The sequence below is a fragment of the Podarcis erhardii genome, assembly GCF_964252035.2.
Source record: "Podarcis erhardii genome assembly, chromosome: Z".
Taxonomy (NCBI): Eukaryota; Metazoa; Chordata; class Lepidosauria; order Squamata; family Lacertidae; genus Podarcis; species Podarcis erhardii.
This window is the reverse complement of record NC_138504.1, coordinates 16,130,497-16,144,762: the sequence shown is the minus strand read 5'-3', so window position 1 is coordinate 16,144,762 and position 14,266 is coordinate 16,130,497. Positions and strand designations below refer to the sequence as shown.

The 14,266-nt window shown below is 37.6% G+C and overlaps 1 protein-coding gene across 7 annotated transcripts in view; it reads right to left on the bottom strand.

Moving 5' to 3' along the window:
- DIAPH2 (diaphanous related formin 2) overlaps window positions 1–14,266 on the bottom strand; it is a 358,462-nt gene that overhangs the window by 208,451 nt on the left and 135,745 nt on the right. For all 7 annotated transcript variants that reach the window (XM_081847906.1, XM_081847907.1, XM_081847908.1 and 4 more), the window contains 2 exons: window positions 8,348–8,587; window positions 2,887–3,016 (listed from right to left, as the gene is read on the bottom strand). In XM_081847906.1, coding sequence (XP_081704032.1) covers window positions 2,887–3,016; window positions 8,348–8,587 — 370 coding nt within the window. The remainder of the gene's footprint in view (window positions 1–2,886; window positions 3,017–8,347; window positions 8,588–14,266) is intronic.

Genomic DNA, 14,266 nt, shown 5'->3' with positions numbered 1-14,266 from the left:
CTATTAGTGCATAGAGGACTTTAAAGCCCTGAGCTTAGTTGTTAAAGTATGGAATAATTTATGCTGCTTATCAGTTAACACTGTTTACAGAAAACTTAACTAGCTTTTATCTTGTAGAACGGAACAAATTTAACTGAAGCAAAGCCGACTTCAGATTTATACAAAAAATTAAGATTAATAGGAACTTCAGATCCATTAATAAATATTTTCCCCTCCTACTGATGCAATGGTTTTAATTAAACTTCACCAACCCTTTTAGTTCAATCCCTTGAGCTGACCTCTCACACACTAGAGGTTTTAAATCAAACTGCAAAAAAATCCTCAAAGCTGCAACTTAAAGTGTTAGCCACAGGAGAAAACCAATAAAGGATTTATCAAACATGTCTAGTAACCAGTAAGGCTTTGTAAAAGAGATTTTTTTATAAGTTTATTTTTAAAATAAAAAGAAACTCTATGATTACCATGTAGACTAATCAGTTAGCCGGGATCTATCAAAAACATATTTAGTATTTATTTAAGTACCTAGCTCTTTACTTGCTTTTGAATTCTCTATGTCTCTGTCTGTCTGTCTCTGTCTCTGTCTCTGTCTCTGTCTCTGTCTCTGTCTCTCTCTCTCTCTCTCTCTCTCTCTCACACACACACACACACACACACACACACTTTGTGAATTATCACTGACATCATTTTTGTCTGAAACTTGGTAAAAGTAAAATTCTTGATTCTGGGATATGCAGTCAGGAGTGAATTTGCTCTGATACAAATCACTATGATCTGGAACTAAAAAACTGTTAGTGAAGGGAAATTAAGCACAAGCACTGATCTGCATACTGGGACCCTGCTTTGCCTCTGAGAGGAGCTCGCAGCTACTTAGCCTCCCTGCCCTGTATCATTCTGAACAAACCAAGATTTGGCTGAGAATGTTGTTCAAACCTGGGCCTGTTGTTAAGCTCTCCCCTTGCTAACCACTCAATCACTCAATGGAGCTCTTAGACACAAGCAGCAGCTCATGTTTAGGGTCTCTTCTTCTGATATCAAAGATGATGAGGGCCCAGGCATGCAACAATGTAATAATAAAACACTATGGGGCAGATGCAGTGGCACAACTCTGCTCCTCAGACATTGTGTGCTATTTCTTTACAAACGATTAGATTAGATGGGGGCTACTATACAGTACCTTCACAGGTTGACAAGCCCTATTTGCCCTTCACTTTCCATGTAGAAACCACCTTCTGGACTGTTGGACCCACTATTGGTATCATCTGCTCAATTCATGTGGAGGGTGAAGTCCCTAAGTCAGTGAGGGTTTGAGACCCATCAACTACCCTCACTTGCTTTAGCTGGCCAGTCAAACTTCCGGGAGTGTGCCCACTGTCAAACGTGGCAAGAGCTGAGTGCAGGATGGGGACCAAAGCTGGACAAACTACCCCAGAAGGTGCACGGTGTGTCCCCCACCAGAGGTACCACCCCTCCCCTAACACCCCATATGGTCCATCTAGGAGAAGAAAAACTCTGACCCTAAACCTCTGCAGTCTTGTGGGATATCTTCAGGAGAAGAAAAAGCCAAGGAGTAAACCCTACACAAATCCAGAGTAGAGTCCCGAATATGGTTGGATGGCACCTTCTACATCTCCTTCCAGCAACTCCTTCAGCCAAGCTAGTGCCAAACATATTGCTCTGCTATCCTTTGGACATGGGAGGCAGCAGTTATGAGTTACCAATCTCTGCAGCCACAGCAGGTGCTGTGATTCTCCAGCAGTTTGATTTTGCCCCCGGAGGCACACTGCAATGTCTCCCGAGACAGACGGATGCCAACAACTATCCATTAATACATACGGTCCAAATACTTATGAAAATAGCAACTGGGTATAAACATCTTTACTCTGCTTTTTTATCAAAATATTTGCAGAGCTATTTTCAAAAAGGCTGTGTATATGTGTAGATATTTGAAAACTTCCATAAACAAATAAATAAACAAATATGCCCAAGCAGTAGAAGATCTTTATCATTATTTACTATACTGCTCCTTGTATTCTGAACCAAAGGCAGAGTATATTTTTAAGCATGGTACTTGATGGTGCCGATCAAACAAAAATTACATATTTATTGTCTGATTCTGACAAATTCATGACAGAAAAAGTTACAAGTTTTGCTCAGCAGTTCAAAAGCTGTGGATAAATTTTATTTAGGCTAATATGGTAAATTGCAATGATTTAATTGAATTTTTAATTTAAACATCTACCTCAGTGCTTTTAAATGTATTTGCATATGCAGTGCATTCACCTAGATAGATAGATAGATAGATAGATAGATAGATAGTTTTATTACTTTTTAAACTTTACTATATAGTATATCAGTAGTATTATGGTATATTTTAATGTAAATATATATTTATTTAACAACACTGTTCTTCAATATTGTATCAGTGTTTTTTGTTTTTTGTTTATCTTTTTATTTATTATTATTATTATTATTATTATTATTATTACAAAAATAAACAGTGTGTGTTGTGGAAAAGATTTTTTACAAAATTATGTTGCTGCAATTAATACTGATTCAAGTAGTTTTGCAACAGATAAGGAAAATCATCATTGTGAGCGTTATAATTGCACATATGGATAATAAAACAAGGTAGTTAGCAAGCTAAACATTATAATGATACCAATGTTACAAGGTGCTATGCTGTGTTATTACTGTTAGTGCTTCATAGAAAAACATTTCCTCCCTTTTCCTTAGGTCAATAAACATCTAGAAGGGGAAAAAATATATCTGCGAGGATTATTAATGTTTACAGGTTACATAATCCTACAATCTAAAATGAAATGTTCCAAGCACTTTCCACACCTAAGTAGATACAAATTACTCTTAGTGCCTTATCTCGCCATATACCTTTGCTTGCGCTCTCCACATGTTCAAGTTCATCTGGGAATTTTAAGATGTCCCGATAATTCTCTTCACAAATTTCAGACAGAAAATGTAACAGTGTTGTTTTTTGATCAGAGGATTTAGTATCTCTAATCTGTAAAAGGAAAAAGAAAAATAAGGAGGGAAATGCATTATTCCTTAGTAATACATTTCCTGTTCTTTTTAAAGAGACATTTTCATCATTTTACCCACAGTCCAGCATCTGCTTCCAGCTCTAAATCACACCATTTTCAAGGTAACACTAGACACATAATGTGGTGTTACAAGATCTTTATCCTTAGGTTAGGTTACACAGGCTGAAAAAAGAACAAGCAAACATAGAAACACACACAGAGAGAGAAGTAGTTTACATACTGGAATGTTTGAATTTCACTGATATTTGCACTGAACATAATTTAGGTCCTGAAGAAAAAAATAACATTCCTGTGTTAGAGGACATTCGGCACAGAAACATGTGTGTATACCTTTAAGAAGTTTCTGGGATTAATTGGCTGCAGGTGACCGTTGCTATAAAGGAAAAAAGCTGAGTTTTGTTGCTTGCCTGCAGTAATAACATCCACCAGAGTTTGTGTTTATTTGTTTAGTAATAAAGTCTTCGTTTTTCCGTTTGGGTTTTTACACCTATGTCTCCTGGAGTCACTCTGTCCTCTGCCACCGGCTGGAATTCCCCCTCCAATATCCTGACCTCCTAATCACAGTCTGCACTGAGCCTAACACTAACTGCAATGTTCAACAAATATTTATATTTTTTAATTCTCTAGATAGAGAACCATTATTACCATTAGCATAAGTCAGATGTAGTGGTGCACTATGGTTAGATCTGATTAGCCAAAGGCAGGATTTTGCACACAAAATGGAAGATTAGACCATATGAGCTCATGGCACACTTCTGATTCTCCTAACAAAATGAAGGTGGTTACTGTACTAAACTATAGGTTTGATTATTAGACAGATATTTAGATGTTTTGCAACCACATGTTCAACTTGATGGTCTGCCCCACAGCGGTGTGAGTGCATGCACTATTACATGTCTCAAAGTGAAAAATAGCACCTAGTCACTTCAAAACTACCAGCAAGATGTAGTAAGCTCCTGACTGCTAATGCAGTTTTGCTTTCACTCAAATATTGCTTCTTTCTGTATCATATTTGTATAAATATTAACTGTTCAGTGAATCAACAATCATGAACGCTTCAGTGCATATATCAAAACTACTGCTCCTGCTTGCCAGCCTCGATACAGTACATGAATTCTAATGGCAGTCTCCTTTATTTAAGCAAAATTAAGTTCTGTGCTCGCTGCCAAGGGTTGTTTACAAATCACCGCTTTCTTCAATAACACCACATGCTACAATATAACATCCGGAAAGATAATGCATTTTTAAGGATTTGCAATCAACATAAAGACATTAGTTTTGTAGCTAGCACTAGGCAGGTTTAATACATGCTTTCCTGGATGTATTTCTACATCTGCCACTAAACAATGCCCTTCCCCACTGCTCCATAACTAGAACAGTCTAAGGACAGGTTTGCAGAAACAACCAGCATTGTGGTAGCTGATTTTAAAGCAATGTATTTGGCAAGGTGTTCATGTACAGCATCCATTAATCTGAAACTTGGGGTTTTCACTGCAAACCTCTTCCTAAAGTGCTATCTGTTGGTTTTGTAACATGTAATACATGGGAAACAAGTGGGGCATGGTAGCGAGGAGAGAAGAAAAATGTTGTGAGAGAACTTTTATTCAATGAATTAAACAGTAATAGATGATTTATTTTTAAACAAACTGCACTGAAGGCTGTTTTAAAAACATCAGCCTGAGCTTGGATCGTAATTAGAATAATTTGAAGACATGAGTTTCTATAACAATGGCAAATAGACTTTCACTTAAGCACTGCTGCAGATCACCACTATAATGAACTAGCAAGCAATAATAAACAGCAAGTCTCTGCCTACCATCAAGCCTACTGTGTCTGGAACAACATCTTCATTCCAGTTATTTGCCTTTTCTGTTAAGTATTCATAGGCACATCAGCAACCTATAGTTGATTTATACCCTACAGAGGATTCTTACAACCGTATATTAGTGGCACAATTATAGTTTCATTTGACATTTTGACTCAGTTGCTTAAAAAAAAAATCTTAATGATTATGAACTGTTACTTTTTAATTGGCCTCAATGCAAAATGCATTTGATGAATACAACTGTATGTACACTACATAATGGCAGACTACGATGGAAATAACTTATGTTTCTTTCAAAAAACAAAATGACAGATTCTCATCTCAGTTTTCTATATGGCTACTAAAGCTCGCAGGTCCCAACATAAGCAAAATCTGTGGGCATCGTTTTATGGCTAGGGTGAAGAATGGGAACAGGCTGAAGTGTAAACCATTACACTTGCACAAAATGTGCAATTATAAAATGTATGAGGCTTCATTAACAATTAGTTATTTTTACCCTGTAATCCTTATCATAGACATTCCTCTTAACATCTTAACCTACACACTTCAAAAAGCTTGCTGATGACCTTGCCATAGTTGCACATGCCCTGCTTATATCCAGACAAGACTATATTGCTATGTGCTCTACATGAAACCACTTTACAAAAAGGTTTGAAAGCTCCAGCTGGTTCAGAATGTAACTTCCCAGAAATGTTCAGGACAAAGTGGCTCCATCACATATACTATATCAGCTGCAATAGCTACCTGTACATTTCCAGGCCCAATCTAAAAGTGCTACTGGTGACATTTAATCCTAAATAGTTTGCAACCAATTATTTGAAGGACTCCTTGCACCTGAACAAACTTTCCTCATATTTAAATTGGGATGGCCAGATGTCCTTCTTTACAGATGGCACTCCACTACAGTGGAACCTCGGGTTACGGCAGGGATCCATTCCAGAGGCCCCGCCACAACTCGAAAATGATGCAACCCAAAGCATTCAGTGCACACGCACGGAGTGATTTAGCGCTTCTGCATGTGCGTGAACCCAGAAGTAACCCGTTCTGGTACTTCCGGGTTTGGGCCGGTCGCAAGCCGAGGGTGACGTAAGCCGGAGGCAACGTAACCCAAGGCTCCACTGTACTTGAAAGGCTCTCCAGTGCAAATCCAGTTTAAAGAGAATGAATGATAAGAAGAGGGAGCAAGGGCATGAGACTATGAGATGCACAGGTTACTTGGCTGGTCTTCCCTATTATGGTAAGATGTTTTGTATTACTTTTAAAATTACAGTAATTATTTCTAGATTTGCATATACACATATAAATTAGCATATAAATTTTGCTGTTCTCATTCTCTCTCCAACCCCACTTGGTAATCAAAAAATCCCAGTGCTATTTTATATAGACAGCATGACTCTTACATAAGTATCCCAAGCAGGATATTATCCCAGTGGTGGTGTTCTCTGAAAGGCAGGGTCCTGGATTGTCATTTCATACAGCCATGTTCTTTCACTTATGTACTTAAGACTTTGTTTTAATGAAAATACCCTATGGCACACCCATTTTGAGACACTTAACATTTCATTTACTTATTCATACTAAACTATCATACTAAGAGTTTGTTAGAACCGATGTCAAACCTTTTATTGCTAAAACCGTATCTTGCTACATGGTGAAGCAATTTGAGACAGCTACTGCAGAGATGTAATTGTTCATTACTTGGATTTCCACCTAGCACTTCTAATGGATTACTTAGAACTGTTGGTTCACCATCTCTGAAATAACGTGTTCATAAATCCATGATCCTATACTGAAATATATGTGTATGTTACTGCTTATGTCAGACTAGCATTTTGCAAAACTATTTTTTAGACCTACAGAACTGAGAAGGCAAGTTGTAACTGTTTGATATTAAGTTATTAAATTTTCCCTGTTATTTTTGACTACAAGATCTGTGAAGCAATTTTTGCTGAAGTAGCCAAAGTGGACTTTGAATATATGAAGAATTATGTAAGTTTTCAGTTTGGTATATTAAAAATTAAATCCGATCATAAAAGGGTTACTTATCTGTGGAAATTAACTTTTTCCCATTAGATATGTTTACTTAGCTTGGATTTTAAATTGTGCCAACTGAATATCAGAACGGGAAATTTTTTAACAGGCCAACAAATGTCCATTTTGGCACATATAGAGCAGGCCAGATCAAATACCCTGAGCCTTTATCCTACAGGACAATAAAACTGAACTAGGGATAGATTCCTCTATTTACTTCACAATTTTATAGGTCAGTCGTATGATTTCAAAATTAAATAGCTGCTGGTCAAAGAAGACAAGCTTATTAACTATTGGGTAGCTTTATATGCCCTGTAACACATATGTACAATCTTGTTGACAATATCAATTTTTACATACAGAATTTTTAATACACACACAAACATACTGTATGTAAAATTTGGGACCAAGATAGTTGCGACTAATTCCCCATGCTTCAAATTTAGCAGTGCACATGGGGATGGGGGAGGGAGACCTTAAAACCAGGTTAATCCATGATTGATTCATCTACATGTCTCGGTATACAAAAAGATTTAAAGAGTAACCATTTTCATAACATGCATTTCCAAATGATGTTGTAATCTTTTACATTCACCCAAATAATTTTTCACTGTGGTTTAAAATAATAATTTAAAAGAAAAAAACCCAAAATATGTGAAGCGATTACATAGTGTTTTCTATCTATTTCACAATGTAAATAAAACTTTGTGTGGGGCTTCTAAGAAATATTGTACCCAAACACCCCACTTGAATCCACAGTTGAGCAGACTTCTTTATAAAACATTTTTCAACTGGATATTTCAAAACAGATTTTAATCAGATTTAAGAAAAACTTCTAGAACTTTCCAATCAGTATTAGATATATCACCATATTTTTCTGTGTATAACACCCCCCCCCCCCCGTGTATAAGACGCCCCCTATTATTGGGAACTCAAAATTAAGAAAATGCACTATGCACTATCCATGTATAAAACAACATCTTATTTTAAACTTCAAAAATTTAGGAAAAAATATAGTCTTATACATGGAAAAATTCAGTATTTTATTATTAACTTCATTGATGCCACACAGGAATATGGTGTTTCCGTCCCAACTCTACCAGATACTTTTCAGTGAAATTCAGGATTCTTTCCTTGGGTTGAACGTTCACATATCAGCCTAGCAGAAACATTTATTGATCTATAAGAGTAAGCAATGTTAACAAACAGACCTTCCATCTCACTACTTGCATAAGAAGGTCACCTGTGCAAGAGGGGCAAGTGCCAGGTAACAACTTGTTAGCTGCTCTTAAAGTATTATTTCCAAGCTAATATCTGCCAAGAAATAAGACTGTATAGGGAAATATTCAGGAACCAGAGGCAACATTATAGCAACATTTAAAGATATTCAACACTACCACCAACATTTACGTATTTTTGTGTAGCTTAGGCTTACCTTGCAAAGAAAGCTAATATTAAAGCCAAGTGACTGAGCATTTCTTGAGCCTGAATTCATGTAGTTTCCTATCAGTAGCACAAGTTCCAACAGTCTGCTAAAATTTTCACTCTTCTTCAGTTCCTCACAGGCGATTGTTACTGCCATGATGCCAGGCTTGATATTGTTTATGTGCTCTTCAAATGTAAGTTTGAAAAGGATGCCATTGAGGCGAGGCCGTAACATTTTCACCGAGCTCATCTGCAAGATTAGAAACAGCTTGTGGATTATGTGCAAAAACACTCTTCATGCAATACATCAGAACAAAATAAAAAAATTCCTTCCAGTAGCACCTTAGAGACCAACTAAGTTAATTATTGGTATGAGCTTTCGTGTGCATGCACACTTCTTCAGATACCTTCTATACCTTCTCTCTGAAGAAGTGTGCATGCACACGAAAGCTCATACCAATAACTAACTTAGCTGGTCTCTAAGGTGCTACTGGAAGGAATTTTTTTATTTTGTTTCAACTACGGCAGACCAACATGGCTACCTACCTGTAATCAGAACAATATGATCACTTTTAAAATATTATTTTCCATAATGTATATATGCCACCTGAAAAGACATATTTGCTCTACTTCCCATAGTAGTAGTAGAAGCCCATGTTTCTTTATTCCTGAGACACAATTACTGCACATTTTTACCATTTAGGTTAAAAAAACCACAACCAGGTAAAGGACTCTCGGGTGGTTACACCCAGTCAAAGGCAACAATGGGGTTGTGGCGCCCATCTTGCTTTCAGGCCGAGGGAGCCAGCGTTTGTCCACAGACAGCTTTCCAGGTCATGTGGTCAGCTTGACTAAACCACTTCTGGTGCAACGGAACACTGTGACCAAAACCAGAGCACACGGAAACACTGTTTACCTTCCAGTCGCAGTGGTATCTATTTATCTACTTGCATTGGTACGCTTTCAAACTGCTAGGTTGGCAGAAGCTGGGACAGAGCAATGGGAGCTCACTGCACTGCACTGATTCGAACCGCTGACCTTTCAAATGGCAAGCCCAAGAGGCTCAGTGGTTTAGACCACAGCACCACCTACGTCCCTGTAAACAGTATGACTCAAGGGTTTACCAAGCAAAAACAAAACTTTACTGATTCTGAGGACCCTTTTCCCTCCCTTCAGAAAATATCTCTCTTTTCTCCTCATGCCATCTTATTGTACCATCTTCATTCATCTCTATAATACGCAGCAGTGGGCTTTTAAACAGCATTATTCCTTAATCTCTGCCTATCCTTCACCATTCCCCCTTTCTTTGTGTCCTTTTCTCATGCTGTTGTCTTTTAGACTGAAAGCCTAGGGACTGGATCACTTTTAATATACTATCAGCACAATGCCTAGTTGTTGACATGTTTTAGTATCCTTGTCACTGATATTCATAATGTAATAACCTGTTGATTCTTCCCACCCATTCTCAATAACCCCTTTCTTTTCTTCTTGCAAGGAGATAAAAGGGAACATCCCCATATAGCTCTATTTCCTTTTTCCTAATATTCACACACTGTGTGATTCTTGCTCTCTTCTTCCCATTCCTGCTATTCAAAAGAAGCTATTGATAGGGGAAAGAAGGGAGAAAACTCTGTCAGGCAACTTAGAGTCCAAGCTTAAATCTTCAGAGGGCTGAATAAGACAAAGGGTGACACACACATTTCCAAATCCTGCTTCAATAATTATTTTGTTTCCCAGCGTAGATGCCCCAGTTAGAAACACTGGGAGCAGAAGACACACTGTCTCACTTTGCACAGGATGCTAAACCAAACCATAGCTTAGCATAATTGTGTAGGCACCTGGAGAAATCATAGCTACTTTGCTCCTCCTCCAGTCCTGCCGGCATGGCTTGGCTTAGCAAGTTGTCAGAATCTAGACTTATGGCTTATCTTCTCCAGATAGCTGCAAGATGTAAACCCAATTTTAAAAAACAAAACCTTAGTTATAGCTCAACTAGAGCAGAACAAACCACAAGCTAGGGTTACACAATAACCAGAGCTCAGCTCACAACAGCACAGCAGCAGGAAGACTGGATGAGGAGCAAAGTGGCCATAATCTAGGACAGGGGTCAGCAAACTTTTTCAGCAGGGGGCTGGTCCACTATCCCTCAGACCTTGTGGGGGGCCGAAGTATTTTTTTTGGGGGGGGGAATGAATTCCTATGCCCCACAAATAACCCAAACAAACAAACAAATGGACACATTCTACTCATGTAAAAACACCAGGCAGGCCCCACAAATAACTCAGAGATGCATTTTAAATAAAATCTACTCATTCTACTCATGTAAAAACACGGATTCCCAGACTGTCTGCGGACTGGATTTAGAAGGTGATTGGGCCGGATCTGGCCCCCAGGCCTTAGTTTGCCTCCTATCTAGGAACTCACACATCCTCAAAAAACCATCATTTGGCTTAACATTGTGTGCAAACTGGGACATTTTGTGTTTAATGAAATAGTAACAAAAATTTAGCAAGAAAAGGGTAATAAACATAATATAGATGTGTATACCACTTTGTAATTTCTGAGGGCCATATACTAATTACTGCACTTTTATTCATAATTTGAGATGTTTTCCAAATATATGCAATTTGGAATTATTGTTAGTTATTTAACACAGAACCAAAACAAATGAACAAAAACCCTCCTTTATGGAAGGAAAAATATTTAATTAATACTAGCTTAACCAAAACTGTTTTTTCCCTTTGACATTAGGAGGGGAAATGACTCCATTATATTTTTAAGCCATGTTCACAGCCAGTCATGAATCTGTAGGAACATAATAGTTATTGGGGATACACAAATAATGCCACAGGCAGATAAAATCATTAAAAGCTTCTAGTCTCACAACAGCATTCAGCCAGACTAAGCCATATAAGCACCTAAAAGTATTTGATTGAAACCAGTGACAGTTGTCAGATGTGATCTTTTACTGCATTTCAGATGCCTTACTCTTTTTTTAATGATTCATTGCATAAGTGCTCTAGGTCACTGACCACAATTGTGCATTATGCAAGGGTTTATTTGTATTATGAGGTCATTGTCCATCAAAATGCTACCACGGGAATTTCATTATTTTGAGTTGATCCTACACTTTATTAAAATGGGGAGGAAGAGGCATTGGCAGATTTTTATAACTGTTACAAGTGCGTTATTTCCCTATGGACCATCTGATTTATGCTTTTGCTACTTACAAGATTTCTAAACAGTGTTCCAGTCCTGTCACTGAAAATAATCAGACCTCCCTTTGAACAGATGGGGAATTCAGTCAACCATATCCCCCTCTCCCAACAGGTTTAGTTTCTGAGCCAACACAAAGTGAGAATCAAGTGGAATTTGATGGTCTATAGCAGGGGTAGGCAGAAAGCAGACTGAGATTTGCTACTGGGTTTCTGGGTCCTTTTCAAAAGATCAAAAAGGATGTTTGACATCTAATTGTTTAATGATAGCAACCATTTCCCCCTAAAAAATAGGATGCTAAAATGAAGAAAGCAGGGGGTAAGAGTGGAACCAGCAATCCCCACCCCTTTGAATGGACTGTGAGCTCGTGATGGTGGCCTTGTTTGCTCATCAACATAAGCCAGAGTACTACTTACCACAGCTGCACATATGTACTGATTCCCCTTCAGGCTTCTAAAGACAGTCATTCTTTGGCTTAGCATGTTGGCCAAACTCAAGATCATAGTTAAGGTCTTTCTCCCTTAGGCATGATTTGTAACCACAGGGCAAAACTTGGCTATATGTTGTGGTTAAGGAGGAGAAACCTTAAACCCTGATCCCTGGTTTGGTTGACAATCTGAGCCAAATATTGATTTCGCTACTATGCTGACCTAAAAGACCTAGGGAGGGTGCAAAGCTGCAACAATCTCTTCAGCAGCTAGCACGTCTATGCTAAGCAGTGGTTTGCCTTGGTGTGGAATGGGAATTCAATCACTAAAAGCAAGTTTCTGATCTCAGAAGTGTCCTGTTTCTTATTAACATAAGAAGAGCCTGCTGGATCAGGCTGCATCAACCAGATGCCTACGAGAAACCCAAAAGCAGGACAGTAATTCTAACTGTGTAGCCACCCCTTTCTAAACTACTATTTTCCAATTTGGCCAAGAAGGTAGAATGGTGGGGGGTAAGCAGGTCCTGGAAGCGTGGTATGTCCTTATGCTGTATAAAGGGATTCAAGATATATGTATAATAGAGCCATGCTGAGAAAATCTAACTTGTCTAAGACTTGTCCTGGTCTAACAGGGATTCTGTATATTTCAAAAACTCACTTCCAGCATTTTAGAAACAAGCACAGTTCCACTCAATTCACCCTCACTTGCTCTTTTTCTAAAGTACCAATAAGAAAACAGAAAAAGAGGCTACATTAAGAACTAGATAACACAGGAGGCATAGTTTCATTGATAGTTATGGTTTGAAAGAGTTTATATGTATGTGATGGTTAAATTGGACACTGTTTTTTTGGTAGGCTTCCCTGATGAAGAGCAGCAAATCGTCTACTAAATAATTAATAAATCAGGGTCTTGACTACTTAACTACTACACTTCATTATTAGCTTCGCTATTCTTTTCTTTTTTTGCACCGGTAAGAAACAAAACAGAAATCTCAGGATTTCATTTGAAGAGATTTGCAATACTGTGGCCTAGCACTTATTAGAAGTGTTTCTCAAATTTTGCTTCCTTTTCTTAGTATGGATAGGCATAGTGTTAGCATTTTTTATTCACTGCTTTGTGGGAAAAGATTATTTGGTTTTGAAGAGCCCATTTAAGCAAGTTAGGTTTCTACTTTAATATTAAAATGCAGGCACCAGTAGGATGCATTTATTACAAGTGCTGGCATACTAACCAAGCTATATAAAGTGCTAAATAATAATGGTAATAATAATGGTAGCTAATCATACAAGAAGGTGTTTGGAAATTTGATTATAGGAGCTGACAGGAAAGCAATATAATCAAATGAAGTATTATTATCATCTTTTTATTATTTTTATTTCATAAATTTTATACATCACTTGAATTTAAAAAAAAATAAAACAAAGAGGTTTCACATAAAGATTAAAGTACAGGTAACTTGCAACTTACACGCATTTACCCGCATTTCAGCTTTACGCGGCTAGTTGAAATCACATAAATTAAATGCATGGAAGGCAAAGAGCTTAAAAGCTCATTTTGTACAAGCTTACTTTCACACTTGCTTACTGTGCTCTGGGATGCTCTCACAAGATTGTGCAGGCACTCAGTCGTCCTTGTAGATCTTGCGAGAGCCTTCCAGAGCACAGTAAGCAAGATGGAGAGGTTACAAACTCTCTGCCTTGCTTAGAGGGAAGGGCTCAAGACCCATCTGATGTGCCACTTCTTGAAGATTAGATTGGTTATGCGGTGCTTTTTTAGTATATGCTTTTTGCATATGCGCCCCATCCCCAGAACGTTAGTTCTGCTTAAGATGTGAGTTACCTGTATGTCACTAACCTATACAACTCACGGTGAATCATTAGCAACAATATTGCTTCAAGATAACAGGTGAGTTTTTAATCTCACAGGCGTACAATAGCACACTGTGGCAGCAAAGACTGGAAATTCCTCTTTGCTATCTGTCATTAAATTTCATCTCACTCATATTAGATGTGAAACTTCATTTGATTCTAAGATATAACTCCAAAAAACTGTAGTTCATTAGAATATATAATTCATCTTAATGCTTCATCTAAATGAAAATGTGATGCTCCAATTTTCATGCACAAATAAGAATATTAAGCTAATTAGTGTGTTATAATAAGTAACCTAATTACAAAGTGTGACTTTTCTAAATGAATTTTAAACATCTAATTCTGACCTTTATTAGGTTTGATGGGTATATTGATTATCCAATTAAAACCTTATATTAATAATTAACTTACCTA